The 26,023-nt window shown below is 39.9% G+C and overlaps 1 protein-coding gene across 1 annotated transcript in view; it reads left to right on the top strand.

Annotated features, from left to right (window-relative positions):
- The window catches only part of tbck (TBC1 domain containing kinase), a 98,835-nt gene that overhangs the window by 62,899 nt on the left and 9,913 nt on the right, over positions 1–26,023 (top strand). Inside the window, exons 23-24 of the mRNA XM_022684516.2 lie at positions 6,414–6,595; positions 24,536–24,711. Of these exons, the coding sequence (XP_022540237.1) occupies positions 6,414–6,595; positions 24,536–24,711 (358 nt within the window). The remainder of the gene's footprint in view (positions 1–6,413; positions 6,596–24,535; positions 24,712–26,023) is intronic.

Raw genomic sequence — 26,023 nt, forward strand, 5'->3', positions numbered from 1 at the left:
TTATTATGTAAACAAAATGTGTTAAACAAGCCAGAATATGTTTTATATTTTAGATTATTCTAAGTAGCACATTTATCTTTGAAGACAGAGCTGCTCTCTCTTGGTATTTTAATCTCAGTGTCTTCATGAGGGAGAGTCACCTGGAATAGTTTTTTCAGCATCTTGAAGGAGTTTCTGGAGGTGCTGAACAGTAGTTGCTGCTTTTCCTTCACACTGTGAAGCTCCAGCTCATCCCAAATCACCTCAAGTCACCATCTCAGTTCATCAGGTTTAGATCAGGGGATTAATGTGGAGGACTAACCATTTTTCTTTTGTTTACTATGTAATGCCATATGTGTCTGTTAACTGTTTTTAAGTATTTAATATTGATCTACAATGTAGAGAAAATAAATTAAAAAAAGAAAAAAGAAAAACATTGAATGAGAAGGTGTGTCCACATTTTTGACTGGTATTGGACTGTATATGCATTTGCTTTCCATAGTAATTAAAGCACAAGGATGGCAATGAATGAATGTATTTAAATGATATGGTGACTCCTGCTTACTATAACTTGGGACATGAACTAACAATTATTACTATATTTTCAGTTAAATATAAATTGTCCTGGGCCAGGTTCATAAAAGCGATGTTAGGAGGAAATAACATTGCTGTACCACTTATTTAGCTTATTTATAAACCGAGATTACAGCAATTGTTCAGGGTTTGTGTGATGCCTGGTGTTTTTGCTCTTTTTTCCCTACAATTGGTCAGGCTAATGACCAGTTTTCTCAATGACTGTCTCTGTTCTTCGGTATGGCTCCAATTATGCTGTCATTTGTGTGCTGAATTGCTGTGAGTTTCAGTGTATTATTTTATTCCATTTGCACAGTTCAGGCTCCTGATATAAGGCCGCCCTTGTGTCTTTGGGCTGCCCGGCACCTCCGGTTTTAATGGCCGCTCTTGTGCCGGGAGCAGCGGCGTGTTTGGTGTTTGTGGATGATTCAGTGGCGCTGGCCTTCATGCGCTGTTAGCTTCAGACGGAGTGGAATTCTGGCTGTGAACACGGTAATATAGAGTCATGCCCAGAACCTCACTGCCGTCTGATGATGAGGTGTTTGTTTTTGGGGAGAAGTCAGAACACCTACTGATGATTAATTAAAAGTCCCATCTAAAATCAAATTCTAAAGCCTATCTAAATTATTATTGTAGCATGAAATTGTGCTTTGAAATGCACACTGTAACCAATTGCTGTTTTTTTTACTGTTAATTCATAGAGTAAATAAATGTTTAATGATGTTCTGTTGTAAAATGCAATGCATCTTTGGATGCCCTATGAAAACAGATGCCATATGTAAATATATTTGTAACATTTGAGGAAAAAAACATGGTTAGATTAAAGAAGTTTCCCTGCATAAAGAATTTTCTGCATAAAATCTGCCACATGCAAAAGCGTTCTTATTTTTACACAATTATAGACTGTAAAAAGTAACTTTGAAATAGATTTGTAGCAAGAATTTATACTTACTTTGTTTGGCTAGAGTTTACCCATACTTTGAGTAAAAATATTACCTAAATTAAACACCTGTGACCTACAAAAAAACATCTTTCATATTGGCCCCTGAATAGCATTGGCATTAACCGGTTCCAGCAGCAATAGCTCTTTTACAATTCAGTGGTAAGTATATTGGACTGTAGTCTGCGTGTTTACCGTGTTAAAACAAGCTACGTGGGACAAACCACTAACTGAAAGTGCCCCTGGGTTACCTGAACACTCAGGGTTCCTCAGTCTAGGACTATCAGGCAGCATTTACGTCCGGCTAGTGCTGCAGTTAGCGACTAATTATAATGCTGCTGCACCTAGCCTTAGTGCTGGAGAAACTTCGCTGAAAACTCACCCTTAGAAAAATATTGTGATCTAAGTTTACTGTAAATAAACAGAAGCGATTTACCCACCCAAATAAACAGTTTTCAGGAGAGAAACATGTAGATCAACATCCAGAATTAAAATGCAATGACTTTGTAGCATCTCTTCTGCTAATGTTTTACTGTTAAGTTACAGTGAAAGTATTTACAGTGTATGCCTAGCTATAATTGTACAGGACTTTAACATGTTTTACGGTATTTAATAGTACAATGTTGTTGGTATTTCCACCTGTTTTCCTTCAAAAATTTTCTACACATTCTCTATAGTTGGGGGCAGGTCAGGACTGTAGGCAATTCAGTCCAGTGCAGCCATGCCTCTGTGATGTGTGCAGCATGTGCTTTTGCATTGTTTTGCTGAAAAATGTATGGATGGAAGACAGACCCTGATTATTGGACTGATAACAGTCTGGATGATCTTTGGTTATTGATCTTTGTTTAGGAAATCATGGAGGTCGGAATACTGATTCGGAACACTGACTGCAGTGCATATTCACAGGTACCCCAGAGCCCAGAAAAGTTGATGTCATTTCTGGACAAGAAACACAAGACAGCAAAGTTTTAAGTAGTATTTAAAGTGAAATGTAAATGTTAGCATATTGAATTTGTTTTGGTAAACATACCCTACAGATGTCCACAGATGTACTTAATTTTATGTTTCATATGTTGAAATAAAAAGACCAGAATGCCGAAGAAACTTTTACTTTAAAGCAGAGCACATATAAAACAGTGGACTCAGAGTTAAAATACTTCATGTTCCCAAACTTTTGCCAGGTCGTGTGTTTATGATTCCTCTCAGTTTTTGCTGTATCTGTTTCAGACTCTAGCTGCTTCTCCCAAAAGCATCATATCGCTGAGATCATTGAGACGTAGGAGACAAAGCATGACTTGATCTTTATATTCATTATGGTAGTAACAATATGATGCTTTTGGGAGCTTTGCTCTTGGCTGGAACTTTTTTTCTGGCACTTGGGTCATCATTTCTGGCTCTAACTGAAGGTATGAGCTGAATTGAGTAGTTTTTCAGAAAGCAAATTCTTAGTAGGCATTTTTTTCTTTCTTCCATTCCACCGCTTTCAGCTTGGCAGTGACAGCCGCTGAATAATGTCTCAAACTAATACCATTTAACAGGCTCGTTTTTAATCTGACGTGGGATGCATAGCTGGATCTGTGGGCTGATTGGATGGCATCTGTTGGAGCCGCATTGGCAGCGCTGGCGCGTCGGGCCGGGGAGAGTGATTGCATGCAACATTCATGAGTCAGGGGAGTCGGAATGTCTTCTTCTGTCTCCACTCGTTCTCTTCTCGACACTTTTATGTCTCTGTCTCAGTGACACTCTACCCTGTGTCATTCTCGCCCTCTCTTTCTCTCTCTTTCACTCTCTCTCCGCCCCCTCTCAGGCCGAGTCTGCAAACCGTCTCATGTTCTCAACTCTAGCTTTGCTGCAACCCCAATTCTGGAAAATTGGGATGCTTTGTGAAATATAAATAAATGTACATTAAAAAAGAATGCACTGGTTTGAAAACTCTATCATCTGCCTATATTTTACCACATTAGACAGTAGAACGAATTTCAGTTGCACAAAATGTAATAAAAAACAATGACAGCGAGAAAAATCTAAATATTTGGGACGAAACCAACAAAATGCAGGAAAGTTTCTCTTGTGTCTCTCAGAAACAAAGATGGTCAGAGGATAACCAATCAGCAACTTTACATAATTCAGCTTTAACTGTTCTGCGTTTGTGGATTGCATGGTGAACGGTGTTCATAGAAAATAATTCTAGAGGTTTCCCGATCCCATGCAGTGAGTTCCAGTAGAGAATCATGCCTGTGTTTAATGTAGTGCCACTTGAGGGCCTGAAGATCACCAGCATCCAGTAGAGAATCATGCCTGTTTTTTTAAAGTAGTGCCACTTGAGGGCCTGAAGATCACCAACATCCAGTAGAGAATCATACCTGTTTTTATGTAGTGCCACCTGAGGACCTGAAGATCACCAGCATCAAATACTAACCATCAGCCTTGTGCCATACACACAGAGATTTCTCCAGATTGTTCAGAAACTTGTCAAGATATTGTTTGTTGTACACGATGGAATATTTGAAAGCTTTTACAATTTTGAACTAAGGAACTTTGAGTCAACTCTCATAGTTCCACTTAGCCCCTACATTCATATCCCTGCTGCAGATGGTCCCCTAATGATCAGCTCCACAATCGTATATCTCTATCTCCACACTGATGAATGGCACAATATCAGGAAACAACGTTTTTGCACTGCCTGTTCACATATTAGACATAGTAGACATATTGTGGCTTCTGTCTCAGGAATGGTCCCATGTTGATTTATTTAGCGTCATATATGGCTGATATGTGCTTGGACCCTAAGAATCACTATTTGCGACTATATTTTGGAATTGAGTTTTTGTGTACTTTTATTTCTTTCTCTGTCTCTTAAGCCAGTAAAGGTAGAAGTGAAGTTTGTAAAGTGAAGTCTGGTGTGACCCAAAAAATGAGATTGTCTCTTCACAATCTCCCCTTAACGAATTGAACAGCTTGAACGTCTAAATTACTGGTATAATTCAAATAGCAGTCGAGTCATGCCGAAGCAACTCATTAGCCATACTTGTCATTAACTGGTGAGAAAGCGAATGAATCAGAGTGACTGAGAAGGATTGGAATTCCTATTTTGTTTATATCCGCCTCTAATCCAATGAATCTCTTATTCTAAGCCGCCGTTTAAAGCGCATGACTTGCGAGGGGTCATGATGTGTTTGGAGGAAGCAGCTAATCTCCCCCTGTCCCGAATAATCCCCCATTGTAAGAGCGTGTAAGTGTTGCTGACTGGGAGCTTTTTGCCAGTCTATCTTTTTGAAAAAGCTGTGTGTAGACTGTTGGGATTGAGCTTCCTGAGGAATGCTCTCTGCAGGTCAAACAGAGGTAGTTGGCAGCACCTCAACAGATTTCTCCGCAGTGACTTCCTCTGTAGGCGTGGGACTTTTTAAGTGGCAATTAAAAATAAATAAACTTTGATTGTATTCTTTCTTTTCACCCCGTTTAGCAAGAGACAGTCTGTCGCTGCATCTTTCCAGCTCCACCAGTCAGCAGCACAGTGCTGCCAATAGTCTGGGCAAGCTCGGAGGAAAGTGTGAGGCACTTCGGCACAGACAATACTTCTTTATAGGCTTTTTATTAGTGTCGCTCGCTCCACTGGGGATCCTGGTTTATGAAAGGCAAACTGAGAAAGTCTTTGTTATTTTGTTTTTGTTTGTTTCTGTGAATAAAACTTGCTGTCTCTGTGAGCAAGCTTTTCTCTGCTGGTTCATAAGAAACTTTTGAGTTTTCAGATGTTCAGATTGTGTGCAGTTGGATTTAAAGTTTTCTTTGCTTTGACAAAATGCTCCATTAGTCCTGATATGACAATAATTACTGACTTATTGACTTATTATCGATATATTGTACAAGATATGATAAGATAATACTTTATTAGTCCCACAGCGGCTCGGTTCCAGTACATCAGCTCACAGACGCCCTGTGCTGTGGACATCACCGTAGGAGTGATGTGGGGAGAGAGCGCCATCTACCCACCCGGAGGGAGCAGGGCCAATTTTGCTCCCTCTGAGCGCCGGCAGCTTGATGGCAAAGCTGCATGAGCGGAGGTTCGAACCTGCGACCTCCCGCTCATAGTGGCAGCGCTTTAGACTGCCGGACCACTCATTACACGTATGTTACACGAGAAAAAGGAATGGCAAGACACGCAAAAGTAGAAAGGGATATCAAAATTCTAAATATTATATGGAATTGACCTCAATTTGCCGATTTATGTTGAATTAGCAAAACAAGAACATTAATGTGAATATTATTAGCCAGTATGCAGACTTAGTATTTTTATTTTATCTGTTTTATTTGTTTAAGTAACCATGCCTGGCCCAAATAAAAAAGGTCAAAAGGTCACACACTCTAATATTTCGTTGGATGCCTTTAGCCCTAATTGCGGCACACATTCACTGTGGCATTGTTACCAAAAGCTTCTGCAATGTCACAAGATTCATTTAAATCCAGTGTTGCTGGATTTATTTTTCACCAAGATCTTGCAGCAGCATTGATGATGGTAGAGTCTGACCACTGCACAAAGCAACGCTTCTCCAGCACATCCCAAAGATTCTCAATGATGTTAAGCTCTGGACTCTGTGGTGAACTCTCTCAATCCATGTGTGAAAATGATGATCTCATGCTTCCTGAATCACTCTTTCACAATTCCAGCCCCATGAATCCTGACATTGTCACCTTGTAATATGCCCGTTCCATCAGGAAAGAAAAAATCCATTGATGGAATAACCTGGTCTATATTCAGTATATTCAGGAAGTCAGCTGACCTCAATCTTTCAGCACATACTGTTGCTGAACCTAAACCTGCAGAACAACTGGAGGCTTGTGCAGCAGGACTTGTTGTTTTGAACCTTTTACTATTTTGTATATGCTTAAGCTTACATTTTTCTTATATTTTGTCTTTTTGTAGAGATTGATATAGAGCGCTGTGTCCGAGAATCCATCAACCTGTTCTGCTGGACCCCCAAGAGCGCTACGTATCGGCAGCATGCCCAACCACCAAAACTAGCAGGAGACAGCAGCAGCAGCAGCTTTGGAAAATCCTCTGCCTTCTACTCATCAGAGTACCAGGACCTACCCAACACAGACCTGGTGAGTGTGTACCTCTCAAACTATAAACAAGATGCTTCAAAAAATCTCAAAATTCATATATCAATGGAACATATCTTTAAAAATGTACTTTTTAGTGGTTCTGCTATCTAGAGTGCCCACCAATCCACACTGTGAAATGAGTGAACCCTGTAAGCTTTCTGTGGTGTCATGTGGCATCTGACACCAAGACATTAGCAAGAACAAGAGCAAGTCCTGCATTTATCACATCAAAGAGCCATAGATGCCAATGACCCTGTCACTGGAAGGTGCCAGTTTTTAGGCTGTTTAGTATTGTTTAATGCTGACAGCTGAGGTAATGTACACAGTAGTGTTTAGTAGTGTAGTAGTGTTTCAGAAAACAAAGAAACTCACATTAAATTGGAAATATAATTACAGTAGAGGTAATTAGGACCAAGAAAGGCAAATGCAAGTCAGGTTTTTAAAAATGCACTAAAAGTTTGCAGATATCTTGTTAGGAAAGTGGATTTTGTTCCTCATTAGGATATATGTCAGAGTCAGAGTCTGAGGCATTTGTACAGCAATTTTCAGCACCAATTTCCGCGGTGTCCAGGGGTGATTTTTTTTTTTGCAGGTTCTATCGTTTGATTTTGTTGTTGTCTGGTTGGCCGTGTTTGCTGTTTAAAAGTGAGATGAATTCAGCTTAAATTACAGGCTAAATTGCCTACTGTTTTTCACCAAGCTCATCAGCACCCCCGTCATTTCAGTTCAGCAGGTATTCACATCTCAATGATTTTCCAGCAAGCATGGTGTGCACTGTGGAAAAAAAAATATTACAAACTGCTGCTATTTACCATGTTTTTTTCTGCTAAATTGTATCCATATTTAACACTTCCTGCTGAACGACAGTTGCTTTTACTATTTGCTGGGTCTGAGTGATAAAACTTTGTCTCTTTTTCTACTATTCTCTCTAAACTGGGACAGCATAAGCATGAGGAACAGTAAATGAGTTAATATACATATGCCAAAATCATGGGACATAGGACTAGTATCATTACTTATGTCATGTCCCATGCTGAAGTCGAGGCCAATACTGGAATAACCAGTTGGATATGTGTGTGGGATCTCCTGTAATGAATGTGTATGTGATTTCTACCAGAGTATCGTATTTTCCAGACTTTAAGACCTACTTTAAAATCCTTTAATTTTCCCAAAAATCAACAGTGCATCTTATATATGAATTCAACCAGTCAGTTATTAAGGAGCAGTAAAGCCACTCTGCTGAAGTACAGTGTTATAAGGGTGAGTTTTCAGTGAAGTTTCTCCAGCACTAAGGCTGGGTGCAGCAGCATTAGCATTAGCCATTAAAACAAGCTACATGGGTCAAACCGCTAGCTGATAGCGCCCTGACTTACTGTAATACTCATGGTTTCTCAGTCTAGTGCTATCAGGCATCATTTACATCCTGTTAGTGCTGCAGTTAGCGGCAAATGCTAATGCTGAGGAAAATTCACTGAAAACTCACCCTTAGACAAAATATTGGAAATTTAAGCTTACTGTAAATAAATGGAAGTGCTATACTCACAAAAAACAGGAGAGAAAACTGTGTAGATTAACATCCAGAGCTCATTTGACTTTTTTGATTTTATATGTGATATATTCTATGTACACCTATAAAACTGTGGATCGAGGAATGCTAAATGCCTAAATAACTTCTGTGTAGATTAACATTCAGTGCTCGGTTGGCTTTAAAAGAAAATGTTTTTTTTAAGAATTACAGCTATATGTACTTAGCTTAGCTTTACCGGTCTTGCCACCCATTGGAGGGACCTGCTAAATTAGAATGAAAACATGAAAGCATGGAGAAACCCCTGTTCTTTACTAGTGTCACCTAATGCACCTTATAATCTGATAGATAGATAGATAGATAGATAGATAGATAGATAGATAGATAGATAGATAGATAGATAGATAGATAGATAGATAGTTTATTGATCCCCGAGGGGAAATTCTAATGATGCACCTTATGTATAAAAATAGACCAGAAAATAGACATTTATTGATAGTTCACCTTATAATCCGGTGCGCCTTATAGTTCGAAAAACACAGTGAGAAAAATTGGAGAAACACTTTACTAGGGGTCTTTAATGGGCTCTCCCACCACCATACCAACCAAAGAAATGGGTATGTGTGGTATGTAGCACCATGCCTCAGACCACCTCTTTGGCTCCAGCTCCATACTGAGAGAGTAAAGCTTGTTAAGGAGTTTACGCTGGAGTTTATTGTGGACCTTGTTAAGGGGTTTAATAAGACGCTTATTGAGGCTATTACCCACAGTCAATAAAAGCCTGGTTTTCTGGACACAAATTAAGACTAGTGCTCAACTAAATTGCCATCCAGCTCACTCAGGTTCACAGCAGAAAATCTAATTTAGCCCATGACTAGGCTCCATCAGTGTCTAGAGAAGCGTCCCTAAGAGGGGTGGTGTGAAATTTGCAATTATAAAAGTGTTATCAGGCACTGGTAAACCATGCCCCTTAATATCCCCACAGGGATCATCTGAACCACACACTTTTTTAATATTTTAAGTTCATATCAACAGGTTACAGCACTTGTTGCAGATATATGTGTAATAGAAATTGAATATACAGGAAAATAAATATACTTCAACCCATGAAAACATTTGTCTTCAACTGATTACTCTGAGATCTTAAAAAAAAGCTTTCCCAGACTCATATGTATCTTCAAACTTTACAATCTTCTTTCTGAGGGCATCAGAAATCTCTTTAGATCTGGCCATGGTGATCCACTCAGCTCAACAATCAATAGCAAAGCAAAGCAAGCTAAAGTCTGAGATTTAAATAAAACAGGCTCCTCCCAAAATCCTCTCTAATCCTATCTTTTAAGTAGTAATAAAGGTGGGGGTGTCCTAAAAATTACTCACAAGGGAATATACATTTATATAAATAGGAATTAGAATTATGTCATATTGGCATTAATAGAACAAATTTGAACAAATAGAACAAATGATCTATTTCTGTAATATTGAACATTAATTTTGCAAACACATTTGTTTTTTACCTTTTTGCAGGAAAATAAACCTTCTATAGCAAAACTGTCCCATTTAACTTTATGCCCCAGTGACCCTTAATTTACCCAAAGGGTGGGCGATATGGGCCTGAAATAATATCACAATATTTCATGGTATTTTCGCGATGGCGATTCTCTTGGTGATATAACAAAATGTTAAATGACAAAAATTGTTTTAAGAATACAATACTGCAAAAAAAGGAAAATTAAATTATTGTAAATGATATGATATGGCACACCCTTAACTGAGATACAATAATTTTATTAAGATTTGTAACAGAAATCAATGATCCAGAATGTTATGATTTTTTGTTTGGTCCTATTCTTTTTATCTTGTATACACTTGTATACACACATGCCATAAGTCATGGGACAAGTTGATGTCTCATGGAAGCTAAAGAGGAATATGATTTCGCTTGTCTGTTGCATTAACAATTCCAGCAAGATTCGAGTGACACTTAGGGGTCGAGAAATGTTGAATGTCTAATGAATGACACGCTATCAGACCTCATTCCAGCTTTAGTAGTTCACCTCACCTTGCCATGAGCATATTCAACAGGGTTCAGTCTAGGATTGCAAAGATTAGTCGATATAATCTACAATGCCAATTATTTAAATGTGTCGACTACAAATTTTATTGTTAATTTTGTTATCGTTAATTTGTAACAGTACTGCATTACACAAAGTGCTAGAGACAGAAGTGCAGTGGGAGATGGGTAAATGGTTCACTCACACAGTTTATATTAAACTTAATCTGTGTCTCCAAAAGTGCCCAAACACAACAGATTACCTATTTACTCACTAAATATCAGTACTTTCCATGTTTAAACAACATTTTGACATTTAAATACATTTTAAATTCCATGATCAGCTGTTTCTATCGTTTTGGAGATGGAGGACATGGCAGAAATAATCGTTGATTAATTAACTAATCGACTATTTGAAAAAACAAAAATCATCAAATTAGTTGACTACCAAAATACTTATTAGTTGCAGCCCTAGATTACGATGCGCGTCCACTAGGACTTTTCTTCAACGCAGGTCGCCGTGCTGGATCTCTCAGCTCGCTGCGTGTGGGCGTGTCCGTGACGTTTTTGAATTCAAATGAAGCAACAGATGTAGTCAATCATAAGTTTAAGATTTTCATTTTAAGTAAACTTCACTGTGATCTACAGTTGTATAAATCCATATTCTGCCATTTTTAGCCTCTCTTCTGTGTTTAAAAGGGGCCTGTTCTGTGTGTGGGAGGCTCATATATGTGTGGCATGGCAGCCTGCTGTTCTCTGATTGGCTGGACGCAGCGCGGCGGCCGGATTCATTTGAATAAAGTTGAAATCAAATTCTTGTCGGAGGGCGGGGCTGCACTCAACGCAACGCAACCCAGCATGCACCGCGGCATTCTGCGGCTCTCTCCATTGAAATTAATGGGATGCGTCTGGGCTTAAGTAACAGTGGACACGCGCCGTTAGTCTCACTCATAAGATAACACCTCAACGCTTATACAGGTTTGAAGAGTATGCAGGAGGAGTTTAACACTAAATTTCTAAAAAGGTTTGCTGAAGACTTTGCTTAGGATACAGAGGATTCTGTAGGTTACAGCTGCAAATGTGTGTTTAAAACAGGCACTGAGAAATTTGACCATTTTAACGTTTGAAGAAGTTCTTTTTCAAAGAAATGTTTTATGAGGGTTTCATAGATCTGACTCGGGTTGGATTTGGATGTTTTCATTTAATATTTCTCTGAAGCAGAAGCAGACCTGTAAATTACTAATGCGCTTGCACAACCTTGATGTGGTTCAAAGGTAATTACTGATCCAAATATGACCCTTGTGGAACACCATCCGGTTCTTGCTAATGAAATCTCAGGCCAAGTGTATCCGTTAATGAGGTGTGACTTCTCAGAACTACGTGGGGGTCAGCGTGGTCAAACTGGGCCGTATTTCACGGCCATAAATCTCCCGTCAAACTTTGTTGGATGAGTAAAAGAGGGTTAAGCCTTCGTGTGGATACATCCGTCAGTGACAGACTAGCCTTGGTGTTATTACACACTAAAGTCGGAGCCTTTTCCAGTGCTGGTGATCTCTGCTGCTCTTTAGCAGTTGCTGCTATATATTTTCAGTGCTGTTCAGCCTCGGTGTGCTAGACTACCGCCATTAATCTGCTGGAGAAAGTCTTAATTTATGGAGGAGTTGGAGGAGGCTTCGCAGATGGAAGCAGGGCTCAGAAGCTTGTTAACATTTACTCACAGGGCCTAGACCTCCCTCATAAACATGTCCAGAACCTCGTCGCCTACCCAGCCTCCATCAAGTCTGTCTGTCATACTTTACTCAGACTGTCTACCAGGCTTTGCTCAAATCCTTCTCTCAGACCCTTCTTGAACTCTGTGCTTGGCCAGCCACTTTTTGGTGGATTCCAACATTTTTTGAGCTCCGTTAATCTACCCAATAACTCTACCCAAAATCTGCCAAGCTGTGCCCAGACCCAACTAAATTTTTAATTAAACTCTGCCCAAACTCAAGCCAAGTTCTGCTCAAGTCCCACTTAAAACCTGCCAAACCCTTATCAGACTCTGCACAAGCTGTTTATAAACACTATTGAACTTTATCAAACACTATTCAGACTCTGTCAAGCTCTGGTCAAGATAGTCACACTTAATCTCTATACTTAATCTCTATACAGACCCTGCCAAACTCCAGTTAAACTTCATCCAAGGTCTAATGAAAAAAAGGGAAGTGAACTATATCCAAACTCTATCCAAACTTCAGCCAGACTTCACCTAAACTCTACAGAATATCTATTTAAACTCTCCTCAGACTGTATACAGATTCTGCCAAGCTGTGTTTAAACTCTACTCCATTCAAACTCTACTCTAAAACCCCATTCGAACTCTGCTCATGTTCAAATTAGACTCTACCAAGCATTATCTAAACTATAGCTCTGGAAAAAAATAAGAGACCACCTGAAAATGATGAGTTTCTTTGATTTTACCAAATTAAAAACCTCTGGAATCAAATCAAACCAAGCTGAACTGCTTGAATAGAATTTTTTTACCAGGAGTGTCATGAAGTTATCTAAAAGCATGGTGTAAGACTGGTGGAGGAGAACATGCCAATATGCATGAAAACTGTGATTAAAAACCAGAGTTATTCCACCAAATATTTCAGATTTCTGAACTCTTAAAACTTGAATATGAACTTGTTTTCTTTGCATTGTTTGAGGTCTGAAAGCTCTGCATCTTTTTGGTTATATTAGCCATTTCTCATTTTCTGCAAATAAATGCTCTAAATATGACAATATATTTTTTGGAATTTTGGAGAAATGTTGTCTGTAGTTTATAGAATAAAACAACAATGTTCATTTTACTCAAACATGGAGCTGTATAACAAAACTACTAAAATCATCAAAACTCTATCTAAACTTTATTCAGACAATAAACTAAAATCTACCAGACTCTCCACAAACTCTATTTTAACCTCATTAAAATCTACTCAATTTCTATTCAGACTCCACCAAATTAAATAATAAGCTCAAATTATATTTAATATCTATGCAGACTCTGGTAACTCAATTCAAACTGTATTTAAACTCTACTGAAACCCCATTCAACCCCAACTCAACTCTGATCACACAGATTTCATTGAAACTCTAGAAGCCTAAACTCTCATATTTCCCCCCATATCAACATACACCCCAAAAAACCTTAGTTATTCTTGCTGATGTAAGCATATAAAGTAATATGTCAGTGAAATTGATCTTGAAAATTTACGTACAGGCTCAGCTGTTCTTACAATTTAATGGTTTTCAGTGAAAATGCATTATACATTTAATAATTCTAGTACCGTTACACTAAGCATGCCTTTTTGTCTCTGTCTAGTCTGTACGATTTACTCACACTATAGACCTCAGTTCTTGCTCTACCAGCACTGTATCGCTTTGGTGGTTGGGGTGTGTAGGTAATACTGTGCTCTTACCTTTTGCTATGGTGTAATCCGAATAGTAATCCCACTGAATCAATTGGAAACATTTGTTCAATTGCTTGTGCAATTCTCAAGAAATCAGCTCTGAGAATTGCAGTATCTAGTTACAGGAGCTCTATACCGGGAGAATGTGACTCCAATTTCCAGACTCATTTGATGTTCCAGAGACAGAGAATGCTTTTATCTGTGTGCCTGGTTTGCAGTGCTGCTGTTTGCCTACCGTAGGTGTCCTCCCCAGCCTCACTCTGCGCTGCACAAACACCCTTGTCTGGTCATCTAATGTGTGCTGAAGTGATTGGCCTAATCTTCTGCCATTCTGTGGTTGAACGCAGCCTGATGGCTGGAATTGCACTGCGGCAGTCATCCATGGCCACTTCCATCTTTTAGAGAGCTTTGAAACGTCAGTCACATGGAGGAGATTTGCCCACAATGTGCCACCCACTCAACTGCTCTAAAGTACACACTCATAGAACTAGTGAACCCTAAAATGTTATGCTTATCAAACTTATCATAGCAGTATTGCTGATATTGAAGCAGCTTTGTATGTTACATACTGTGTTCTGGTGGATACAGTAGCATGGATTTACATTACAGTACATTTAGCAGATGCTTTTATCCAAAGTGGAACAAATAATGCTGTACATTTAGCAATAAAGGACATATAAGGTCAAGGCAAAAATGTTTTTTAATAGAGCCTAAAGGAAGCTAAATGAAGAAAATGGAGAGGAATATTGGAGAATAAGGGCTCTTTGAAGAGCTCTGTCTTCAGGAGTTTATTAAAGATAGTGAGAGATTCTCCTGATCTGGTAGTAGAAGGTAGTTAGTTAGAGGTGTTAGGAGAGTAAGTGCTCTTTGAAGAGCTCTGTCTTCAGGAGTTTATTAAAGATAGCGAGAGATTCTCCTGATCTGGTAGTAGAAGGTAGTTAGTGTGTTAGAGGTGTTAGGAGAGTAAGTGCTCTTTTAAGAGCTCTGTCTTCAGGAGTTTATTAAAGATAGTGAGATATTCTCCTGATCTGGTAGTAGAAGGTAGTTAGTTAGAGGTGTTAGGAGAGTAAGTGCTCTTTGAAAAGCTCTGTCTTCAGGATTTTATTAAAGTTAGTGAGGGACGCTCCTGATCTGGTAGTTTAAGGTAGTTTGTTCCACCATTGGGGAACTCTGTATAAGAACAGTCTGGATTGCTTTGTGTGAATGTTTGGCAAAGCTAGGCAATGTTCACTGGAGAAGCGCAGTATTAGAGCTTAGATTTTCTGCCCGAACCCGACCTGACCCGGGCCGAGATTTCCCACCACATTCCTCGGGCCGGGTCGGGTCGGGCTCCAGAAAATAGTCTGAGATGTAGGCATCTGTTTTTTGATTCAATTTTTATTTTATATAAAGCTCTGGTGTGATAATCACAATGTTGCTAAATAACCAATTATTATTGTTAATGAAAACGAACCAAATAACGAAAACTGAAGGTGAGAAAAATAATTTATTCATAATCGCTGTTTATTTGTGCCGATTCTGTCTGCAAAGCGGGAGTCGGATTCAGCAGGGAGTCGTATTCGGCACAACAGCGGCAGCGCGGCGGCACCTCGCGGTCCGCGGTGTTAGTTGTAAGCGCTAGTCTGAGGGAGCTGCAGAATTATGTATGGTACTAGAAAATGAGCGCGAGGAGATAAAAGAGAAATAGGAGATACAGTATGTGAAAACCTTTACCTATGAGTAGCTCATACACCAGAACACGCAAATCTCTCTCTCTCTCTCTTTCTCTCTCGCACATGAACTCCTTCGCGTTTGACTTGCAGCATTGTGTTTAGCTGTTCTTAAAAATCATTTTAATTAAATAATAGTTCTATGCTTATATGTTACAGTGTTAAATAACATAATTCTGATCATATTTCGCTCATTCAAACAGCCCGAAGCAGTTTATGGGGTGGGGCGGGTCGGGCTCGGGCTCATAATGGCAGTTTATGGTTTGGGTTGGGTCGGGCTCGGGCAGAACATGCACAGGCTCGGGCTGGGTCGGGTCGGATTTTTTGGGCCTGGTCTTACCTCTACGCAGTATCCAGGAGGGAACGTAAGCCTATAGGAGTGAGAACAGGTAGGAGGGATCCTGCTCTGTCATCACCTTGTAGGCGATCATAACCCTGCGTTCACACTGGAAAGCGACAACACGACAGGTGACCATTCATTTCCTATAGCAGGGCGTGATTTGTCAGCAAAACACGCGAGAAGCGACAAGTGACAAAGCGGCAGAGCGACACAGAGTTGAAATTTTCTCAACTTTATGCAAATGAAATATGACGCGGTGAAACAACATTCTAACCCGATTGGCTTCTAGCATTTCTTTGGACCTATCTCACTCAAGCTTCTGCTCTCTGAACTTTTGGTTTCTTTCGCATTTCCTTCCTACCACACAGAAAGGGCCAAGAGTCTAGCAAGCTCGGGAGTCATAGCTGCAGAATAAAGTGGCCGAGCGATTCCTCATATTTATACCATATTTTCCCTCCAAAAGGTATATTTTGCAAGCGGGAATAAAAACGACTGCATGGTAAATGTTATATTTATATATTAAAAAAACATTCACCATGTCTTAATGTCTTAATTAAGAACAATTTACTTTTAACCATGTTAGCAATCTTAATTTTGTTAACAAATACCTATTTAATACAAACACACATTTCATAAATAATTTTTTTAGGGCTGTTGAAGCAAAAAAAAAATGTTGTGCCTTTTTTCTTGTTGGAAGCTGGACTATGATACACGCGCTCGTTGAGCTTTGCCACACCCATAAGTGAAGCCACTATTCAATGCAGGGCGACACGAGCGACTCGTTGTGTTTTAGTGTGAACACAGGGTAAGGGTCTTGAATTTAATGCAAGTAGCAACCAGTAGCCAGTGGATTTAGGCTGGATAGAAGCATTGATTTAGGCTTGTTCATTATTATATATCACAACATTGGCTTTTGCAGTGTTTGCTAAATTTCTTAGTCCTCCTAGTCCTCGTTCTCCATGGAGAACTGTTTAAGTTTTTTTCAGGTTTCTGTTCTTTGTTTATTCTTTATCTTTTACTGTTCTGTTTGCAGTGAGACAAATGGAAAAAAAATATGTATTATCTAAAAATGTATTACTTTCCATTCTATTTTAATGAAATAGAGACATTTTGATGCTATGCACACTTATAATAAGGAGAGTAGCACCAGCATGTTTCCCAGTCCGTGCTGGAATGCTGCTTCTGTACCATGTAACTTCAGTGGATCTACACAAGACTCTCCCAAGAACTGTGTAACCCTGTGTTCACACTGGCAGGTGACAAGCTGTTTGCGTCGCCCCGTGTCTGTCGCTCATGGGTGTGTTCGAGGTTGTTCGCGCTGTTGTGGGTTGGCTTGTGTCAGCGTGGACGGTTTGCTTGCTAGCAAGCTGCTATTCGAGCTATCGCTACTTTCTTCCATTTCCACTACTTAATTTTTCATTAATTGCCCCTGAATTTGTGCAAAACTGAATTATACAAAACAGAAACAGCTAAAACAGTGGTTATAATCCCCTCTGTCGTGTTCAATACCACACTGTTGGGGATATAAACGATGGACAGCAGGTGTCAAACGTTCACAGAGAGAAAGCTGGAGAAATCCGACCCCTTGTTCTGCCAATTGGTGTAGAATGTGGTGTCATCAAGTTGTAATTAATTTGTCACTTTTGGTGATGAGGAAAAAATACTGGTGGTTGCTTAAAAGATAGAATGACACAGCACAAGCTATCATTTTTATACCATTTTCTTTCCAATTTACAAAGCCAATTACCCAACCCACTCATTAGGACTCCCCTTATCATTAGTGATGCCCCAACACTAGGAGGGTGAAGACTAGCACATGCCTCCTCTGATACATGTGAAGTCACCCAGATGCAGCATTGCCGAGTAGCATCGCACAGTGACTCGGTTCTGATACATCAGCTCGCAGATGCCTTGTATTGAACATCCCCCCCCCCCCCCCCCCCCCCCTTTGGAGTGATGAGGGGAGAGAGAGCACCATCTACCTACCCAGAGGGGGAGCAAAGCCAGTTGTGCTCTCTCAGGGCTCCAGCAGCTGATGGCAAGCTACATGAGCGGGATTCGGACCAGCAATCTCTTATCATAGTGTCAGCGCTTAGCCTGCTGGACCACTTGGAGCAGAAACTTGGACAGTTTTATCTGGACTACATACTTTATGCTAAAAAACTACTTGGTATTAGCAATTAGTACACAATTAGGAGGAATCCTAAGGTTTTCTCACAGGCTTTAATTGGAATACAGTGTCTCCTCACTGTTGAAAGTGGACCGGACAACACTGCCAGTTACTAAGGTGGGTTGTGTTTTGTCATCACTGGCAAACTGGCAAATGCAGTTCAGTTCAGTGTAGTCCAGTGCCTGAAAGACCCCCAGTTTACTGATTGAGTGGATTCTTTGTCATCTAGAGCAGCCAAGGCCTTTTCTCTTTCAAAAGGAGCTTATTTTTCTGCTGTTCGTGTGATTGCACACTAAGGTGTCCTTAAACCTGCAGAGCAGTCACTCTTTAGAAAGCTGTCTGTTAATCAGAATTGCAGCCGTGCTGTGAGTAATTGATTTATATCAGAGCGAGGTTCATGAGTCAGCACTTCCCAAGGGGCATGTCTCCTCTATTCATCCTGATATCCTGACTAACATTCTGATATGCACTCAGGCGTCTCCTGCAGGCCGGACGGGGGCGGGGGGGGGGTGGGGGGGATTAGGAGCTGCTCATGTCCAATTAGGTGACAAGTTTATTGACCAGCAACAAGGAGGAAAATCGTGGACGTCATTTTCACAGATGTTTTAATATTTCACAGATGGCCATGAATACGGTCAGAGCGACACTGCTTCAGAAGTTTAATGTCTTTATGAAGTAAACATATTGTCATGTATACATAAATGTGTTGGTTCTTTGATGATTAATATTATCATATTTGTTGATATACAGACATATTTTGTGTGCTTTGTATGTTTTTTATATTTTAGGTATGTATTCTTACGTGGGTTACAGTATGTTGTCTTGTGAGTGAGTAAATTAGGGAGTAAGGAAATGTAGGGCCAGTGGTTGCAGGACATACAGTAACTCTGGACTGAAGCGTCAAAAAGTGTAGGAAAACCAAAGGTGATATACCACTAAACAAAATGACATCCCACACAATGAACCCAACTTTAGTTCATCCATGAACCTTGGCAGCTTGATTCAGGGCATTTAAGTGTGTCTTTGCTATCGTAACGACGAGAAAAGTACAACTTTGCGTGGCTCAAAACGTGCAAAAGGCATTTATCTCTCTTATCATATCAGCGTGACATTTGCTATTCCCTTTAAGAGCCAGGTGAGCTCTGACTTAGGCAGATTGTTTTTTTTTTTTTTTTTTTTTTTTTTTGGCAGATTGGTGCTTCTGCGATTCTGATCACAGGAAACTGACCTGCTTGTTTAAACATGCATTGAGAGCGTGCAGGGCACCTGCATTGCCAAAACTGCAATGAACATCTGACAGTTCACTGTGTTCTAGGTTGTTTTCAGCCAGTGGAGCACCTGTGTTTTCTGTTGCCAAGATAGCAATACGCCAGAAATTTACCTGAACACACCTCATTTATAGACCCATCGACGTAGATATATTCCTAAACTCTATTTTATCGCTATTTTAACAATGCAGGTGTAAGGCGTGAAAATAGACTGTTCACCGGGTGTAAGATAGCAATTAGTATCGCAACGCACCTTGTTCAGGGTGTAAGATAGGACCACATAATACCAAGCCTTCTGGACACCAAAAAAACTGTCAAATGGCAGTGGGTCATTTTCAGTGACGAGTCCCACTTTGGTCTTGGTGCAATTTTTTTTTATTATGAGCATATGCATTGACTCTTTGATGTCCTAAGACTAATTAAAATGGGTAAAATGCTTTAAAATAAAAACCTTCTGCGAGACATGAACTGTAAAATTATGTATGATATTTATCTAAAATCTAACATCTTATTTAACTCTATATTTTGTTTAGATAGTATTGTTTAAACAGTCAAGGTAGATAGAGAATGTTGATTCATCTTCAATGGTCCTGATCAGTTAAAATAAGGATAATTACGCAGCTTTGGTTACATAGATTTCACAGTAGAATCCAGGTGGACTAAGTTAAAGAGTGAGTCTTAGAGACATTAAAAGAAAAAGTTGCTCCAGCCAAGAAGTTTACAAACAGAAGTCTTTCAGCAGCGGTGGTTCTCTCTTTGTGAGTGGGCGTCCTATAAAGATCAGTGCAAGGACACACTGTCGAATCTTCAAATAAGAAACGGTAAACCCTGGGGTGACAGCTAAGCATATAGGCATCTTTTATCATTGTTATCTCGCTTGATAATGTCTGCGTTTATACGGCTCCCGAAAGACAAACTCTGAACCGTAGTGGTGTTCATGAGAGGTTACCCTAGAGGCAAGAGCTGCTCTCCTCCAAACAAGAAAGAGAGAAAGAAAGAAAGAAAGACAGAAGAAGATGGTTTGCTAAAGACTACCTGGATTCTCTGCAGCAATACGGGAAGTTTGTGGGTGGATAGATGAGATGTGTTTTTTTTTGCTCGCTTGTTTATTTCAGTGTATATACAGAGTTATGCTTATTGCTAAGGTGCACTAAAGGAAGTGTTGGATTGCAATGCTAATGCGTAGAAAGAAAAAGTATTCCAGGGACAATAAATTATTTGTATTTATTGAGCTACATGTACAGAAGTACTGTGTAATTCGAGTGTAGTGTATGCATAATACCAGATGCAACATACCAGACGTCTCAGTATGGTCTCAGTTGTAGAGGTTCCTAATGGTGTCATGAGTTAATTCATTCAATGCAGCGGGTTAGGGGTGCAGGAAAATCGATTCAAGCTTGAATCGCGTTCCTAACATTGAACGATTCAGAATCGATTCTCATTTTCAATTTTTTTTTTTTTTTTTTTTTTGCGGGTGCAGCTACTGTCACGCGGAGCTTTTTAACTGTCGCGCAGAGCTTTTTAACTGTCGCGCGAAGCTTTTTAACTGTTGTGCGGAGCTTTTTAACTGTACGACGAAGCTCTTTAACTGTCTCGCGGAGCTCAGCTACTGTACCGCAGAGCTCAGCTACTGTACTGCGGAGCTCTTTAACTGTCTCGCGGAGCTTTGTAACTGTCTCGCAGAGTTCATCTACTGTCCTGCGGAGCTCTTTAACAGTTAAAGAGCTCCGCAGGACAGTAGTTGAGCTCCGAAGGACAGTTAAAGAGCTCTGTGGTACAGCTAAAAAGCACAGCGCGACAGTTAAAAGCTCCATGCAACAGTAGCTGAGCTCCGCGGGACAGTAGGTGAGTGTTGTGAGACAGCAGCAACAGGACAGGGAAAGTTTTTGCTTTTACTGCCTCTCCTTATTAAGCTACAGAGGGCCGTGTAGTGTCGTGTTACAGTGTTTGTTGTTAAAAAGAAGAAAAAGAAATCCAACTGATTTTGAAAGAATTGGAAAAAATGGAATTGTGACACCAAGAATCAGTTTTGATTTGAATTGTGGGATTCCCAAATATTCATATTCAAATATTCAAATATTCAGCTCATCTCATTGTCAACCGCTTTATCCGCGAAGGGTCGCGGGGGGGGCGGGGGGCTGGAGCCTATCCCAGCAGGCATCGGGCGGAAGGCAGGATACACCCTGGACAGGCCGCCAATCATTCAAATATTCAAAAAATGTTTATTTGAGTGAGTAAAGTGCTTCCGTTTAATTACAGTTAGCTTAGATGTCCAGTATTTTAGCAGCACTTAGCACTAGTAAATGCCACCTGATAGAAACCCTGAGTGTTTCGGTAATCCAGGGCGCTATAATCAGCCATTCAGGTTGATTATACTGGTTATTACACGGTACTTACTCAGTTATTACAAGAGTTGGCATACTCATTCCTTCCTCAATGACCTTAATTTACATTATTAATTTATATGTTACTCTCTGTATTGGTGTAATTAATAAACTAGAATTATTTACTTTTTGCTTGAACTCTAAACCTCTGACTAATTGCAGCCTACATATATTATAAAGCAGCTTCTTCTGTACATAAAACTTACTCATATGCAGTCATTTCAGTATATAAGCCAGTTCCACTGCGTAAATGGATTTTAAACTGCTTAGTAATCCATTTAAAATGTGCTGCTTTAAGACGGTGTGACGGTCAGTTCACTACCCGGCTGCCCTGAATATTCAGTATAGATCAACAGCAGAGTATGGGTTTTTCCTTCACTGCTGGAGTTCACAGGTGATGTGATACATGATAGGAAAGTGCTTCTTCATGTTGTTGATGTCCCTCAGCAGCTTTTCATTTTCCTTCTTTAGCACCTTCTCTCTCTCTCTCTCTCTCTCTCTCTCTCTCTCTCTCTCTCTCTCTCTCTCTCTTTCTCTCTCTCTCTCTCTCTCTCTCTCTCTCTCTCTCTCTTTCTTTCTCTTTCTCTCCAGCTAGCTGGCATCACCTGGCCCACTGATGATGCAGTGTGTGGCGTGCCTATAAATTCACCTGTCCCCAAGCCAGCCAGCCCTGAGACACAATTACACCCTATACGTCCATCTCTCTCTCTCGCTCTTACTCTCTCTCTCTCACTTTCTCTCCCTCCCTCTCACTCTCTCTATCTCTCCCCTATCTCTCTCTTTCGATCAATTTATCTATCTAGGACATTTATTACTACTTAAGATATCTTAGAATTAGAAAATTATTATAGAGGTTTTCGGAAGAGCCTGTATTATTTAAACCTCAGAAATGTATTTTGGTTTGTTCTTGATTGGTTTTTGAAGTGTGCTGATCACCATGGCCAGATCCAAAGAGCTCTCTAAGGCCTTTTTCTTTTAAAGAAGAGAGTGGTCTGGAAAGGTCTCAGAACAATCAGAAGTCAGCTGAAACAACTAAAAAAATGACCAGATCAGGTTGCCCAATCAAGAGCAGATCAAAAGATTACATAACAGTCCTTTAATGCCATCATGGGACCTACAGGTAGCTTTTGCCACAGAGAAAATCCGAATCATTTTTCATTTCTTTGAAGCTGTTAAAGAAGGAACAAAACTCAAACTGTCTCAAACTGTTCCCTACTCACAGCCCTACTCACTACCCCACTCATACTGCACAATCAGTATTTTTAATGCACTGTTCACAGTTCACCATAAATATTTAGTTATGTACACACAATGCACCCTACCAAACATGGGGTACCCATAATTTATTTATTTAGTTTAAACCCCCTTAGTTTCTTTCAGGAAGCCTAATGTTCAGATTCTTTATGCAATGAAATCCCACATATAACATGTCTAAATCCGTGCACTATCCGTGCACCACTATTAGTAGTGCAATTATGTTAATAATTTCACTACTGAACCTTTTGCACGTTTGTGTAAGTTCTTACTGTTACTTGTAAATAATGTCCATATCATATATTACTGTAACCATGTACATATTGTAATTCTTGATGTAAATTTAACACCAAATTAATGTTAAGAGACCACTTCAGTTTCTGAATCAGTTTCTCTGATTGTACTATTTATAGGTATATGTTTAAGTAAAATGAACATTGTTGTTTTATTCTATAAACTATGAACTACATTTCTCCCAAATTCCAAATAAAATTATTGTCAGTTAGAGCATTTATTTGCAGAAAATGAGAAATGGCTGAAATAGCAAAAAAAGATGCCGAGCTTACAAAGCTCAAATAATGCAAAGAAAACAAGTTCATATTAATAAAGTTTTAAGAGTTCAGAATTCAATATTTGGTGGAATATCGCTGGATTTTAATCACAGTGTTTGTGCATCTTGGCATGTTCTCCTCCACCAGTCTTACACACTGCTTTTGGATAACTTTATGCCACTCCTGCTGCAAATATTCAAGCAGTTCAGTTTGGTTTGATGGCTTGTGATCATCCATCTTCCTCTTGGTTATATTTCACATGTTTTCAATTCGATAAAATCAAAGAAACTCATCATTTTTAAGTGCTCTCTTATTTTTTTCTAGAGCTGTGTATGAAGTGGATATAATGAGCAGTTATTATAAATAGTATAAACATTATAATTGTAACAGTTGCACAATTTCTTTTGAACACAGTCTTTATCCTGTAGACTTTTTTTCAGATGTTACAATGTTGTGTAGTTGGGCCAGGTGTTGTGTTAGCAGGTTCAGATCCCAGTGCTAAAGAGAGGGCACACCTGTCCCTGCTGCCCTCTGGGTTCTTCCTCCCAGGCTACTGTGGTGTTGGCCAATTGTGGCACTGCTGACTGTCATATAAACACCATTAGGCAGCCAGCAGACTCCCGCGAGCGTCTCCACCGAGCATGCCCAGCTGACCTGCCTCAGCGATGCCCAATGGCCTTCTCACACTGTGCTGAGCGCTGCTGCACTGTGGTGAAGGTTCTGAGATCAGCTTGGCTGGAATTGGTGTTGTTTCACATCTAGGAAGATGTGAGATGTTGTGTATTGAGTGAAGCATCTTAAAAAAGAAAAAAAAAACTGAAGGAAATATAAAGGTCACAGTCTGTTTGAGGGGGCTACAGGGGGTGGGATGCTTTGCTTGATGGTGATTATTGTGTTCTGCTGTGCGGTTAATAATTGTTTTTATTAGTTGATGTAAATTACAACTTTGCATGTTTTTGTGCTGTGTTTTGATTGTATTTCGTTGAGTACTATCTGTAAGCTTTCTCTCTCTCTCTCTCTCATTCTCTCTCTCTCTCTTATTTTCTCTCTCTCTCTCTCTCTCTTCTTTTCTCTCTCTCTCTTATTTTCTCTCTCTCTCTCTCTCTCTCTCTCATTCTCTTTATCTCTCATTTTCTCTCTCTCTCTCTCATATTCTCTCTCTCTCATTCTCTCTCTCTCTCTCTCTCTCTCATTCTCTCATTTTTTCTCTCTCTCTCTCTCTCTCTCTCTCTCTCTCTCTCTCTCTCTCTCTCAGGCTCGTGAACCGCTAAAGTTGTCTGAGCTGAAGGCCGAGGTTTCTCCTCGTATCTCCGCGGAGGATCTGATTGACCTGTGTGAGCTGACCGGACCAGCTCATTTTAAGACTCCAGTAAAGAGGCCCAAACCCGTCAAAACCAAGATCGTAGCCGTGGACATCCGAAGCTCTGAGGAGTATCCTTTAAGCAGTTCTATTTAAACTTCCTGTCTCTCTCTGACTTTTACTGATTCTACTTTTAAGATACACTCACCATCCAGAAGGTTACATCCCAAATGAACACATCCCATTCAACTGATCAGATTTTCCATTATATATACAGGGGTTGGACAATGAAACTGAAACACCTGTTTTTAGACCACAATAATTTAATGTCCTGACAGACAGTTCTGGTGGAAACAGGAGAGTTGAGGTGCACATTGAATTCTGCCGTGATTTGATCAGCCGTGGTTTTATGTTTTTTGGATACAATCCGGGTTAGCACCCGAACATCCCTTTCAGACAGCTTCCTCTTACAGCGTCCACAGTTAATCCTGTAGGATGTGGTTGGTCCTTCTTGGTGTTAATCTGACATTACCCTCGATACCGTGGCTCTTGATAATCACAAAGACTTGCTGTCTTGGTCACAGATGCTCCAGCAACACGCGCACCAACAATTTGTCCTCTTTTGAACTCTGGTATGTCACCCATAATGTTGTGTGCATTGCAATATTTTGAGCAAAACTGTGCTCTTACTCTGCTAACTGAACCTTCACACTCTGCTCTTACTGGTGCAATGTGCAATTAATGAAGATTGACCACCAGGCTGCTCCAATTTAGCCTAGAAACCTCCCACACTAAAATGACAGGTGTTTCAGTTTCATTGTCTTACCCCTGTATAAGTCAACTGTATGAGTCGACTCATTGAGTGAATCAATGATTTAAAACATTGTTTACAAGCCCATGCATTCGTATCACACGCTGACCTCATGTCTACACAGCTGCAGAGAATCGCACACACTGACAGACGCTGGATTAGATTTCAGAACGCTGGTTATTGAAAAATAACACACTAAACAAGTCACAGAGCTAAATATATGTTTTTAGCTAAGTCTATGTTTTATCCCACTGGGTGTTTGTGTTGAAAGTGCTGGAACAGTGCTGGAACTTTTTTCAGCTGAGCTCACTCTTCGGACTGAGCGGAATGTTTCAAAAATATGCGCGTTAGTCTATGGAAGACGCCAGTAACCAAGGTGAGACGGATAAACACTTCAGAAATGAGGAGCGCTTTTGGATATTTTAGATTAAAAATATAAAACCTCTGTATGTAAAATCGCGATTAGTCCATTTTGAAAATCGCATAACAACTGCAATCTGTATGAACTGAATCAATTGTTAAAATCACCCAAGACTACTTTTATTTTGTAAGGGAAAAAATACGCCTTACTGTGCTTGAAACACGCAAAAGGCATGAACTAATTCTCTTAGTTAATCATGGGTGTGTTTTGC

This window comes from Astyanax mexicanus, chromosome 7, assembly GCF_023375975.1.
Source record: "Astyanax mexicanus isolate ESR-SI-001 chromosome 7, AstMex3_surface, whole genome shotgun sequence".
Classification (NCBI taxonomy): domain Eukaryota; kingdom Metazoa; phylum Chordata; class Actinopteri; order Characiformes; family Acestrorhamphidae; genus Astyanax; species Astyanax mexicanus.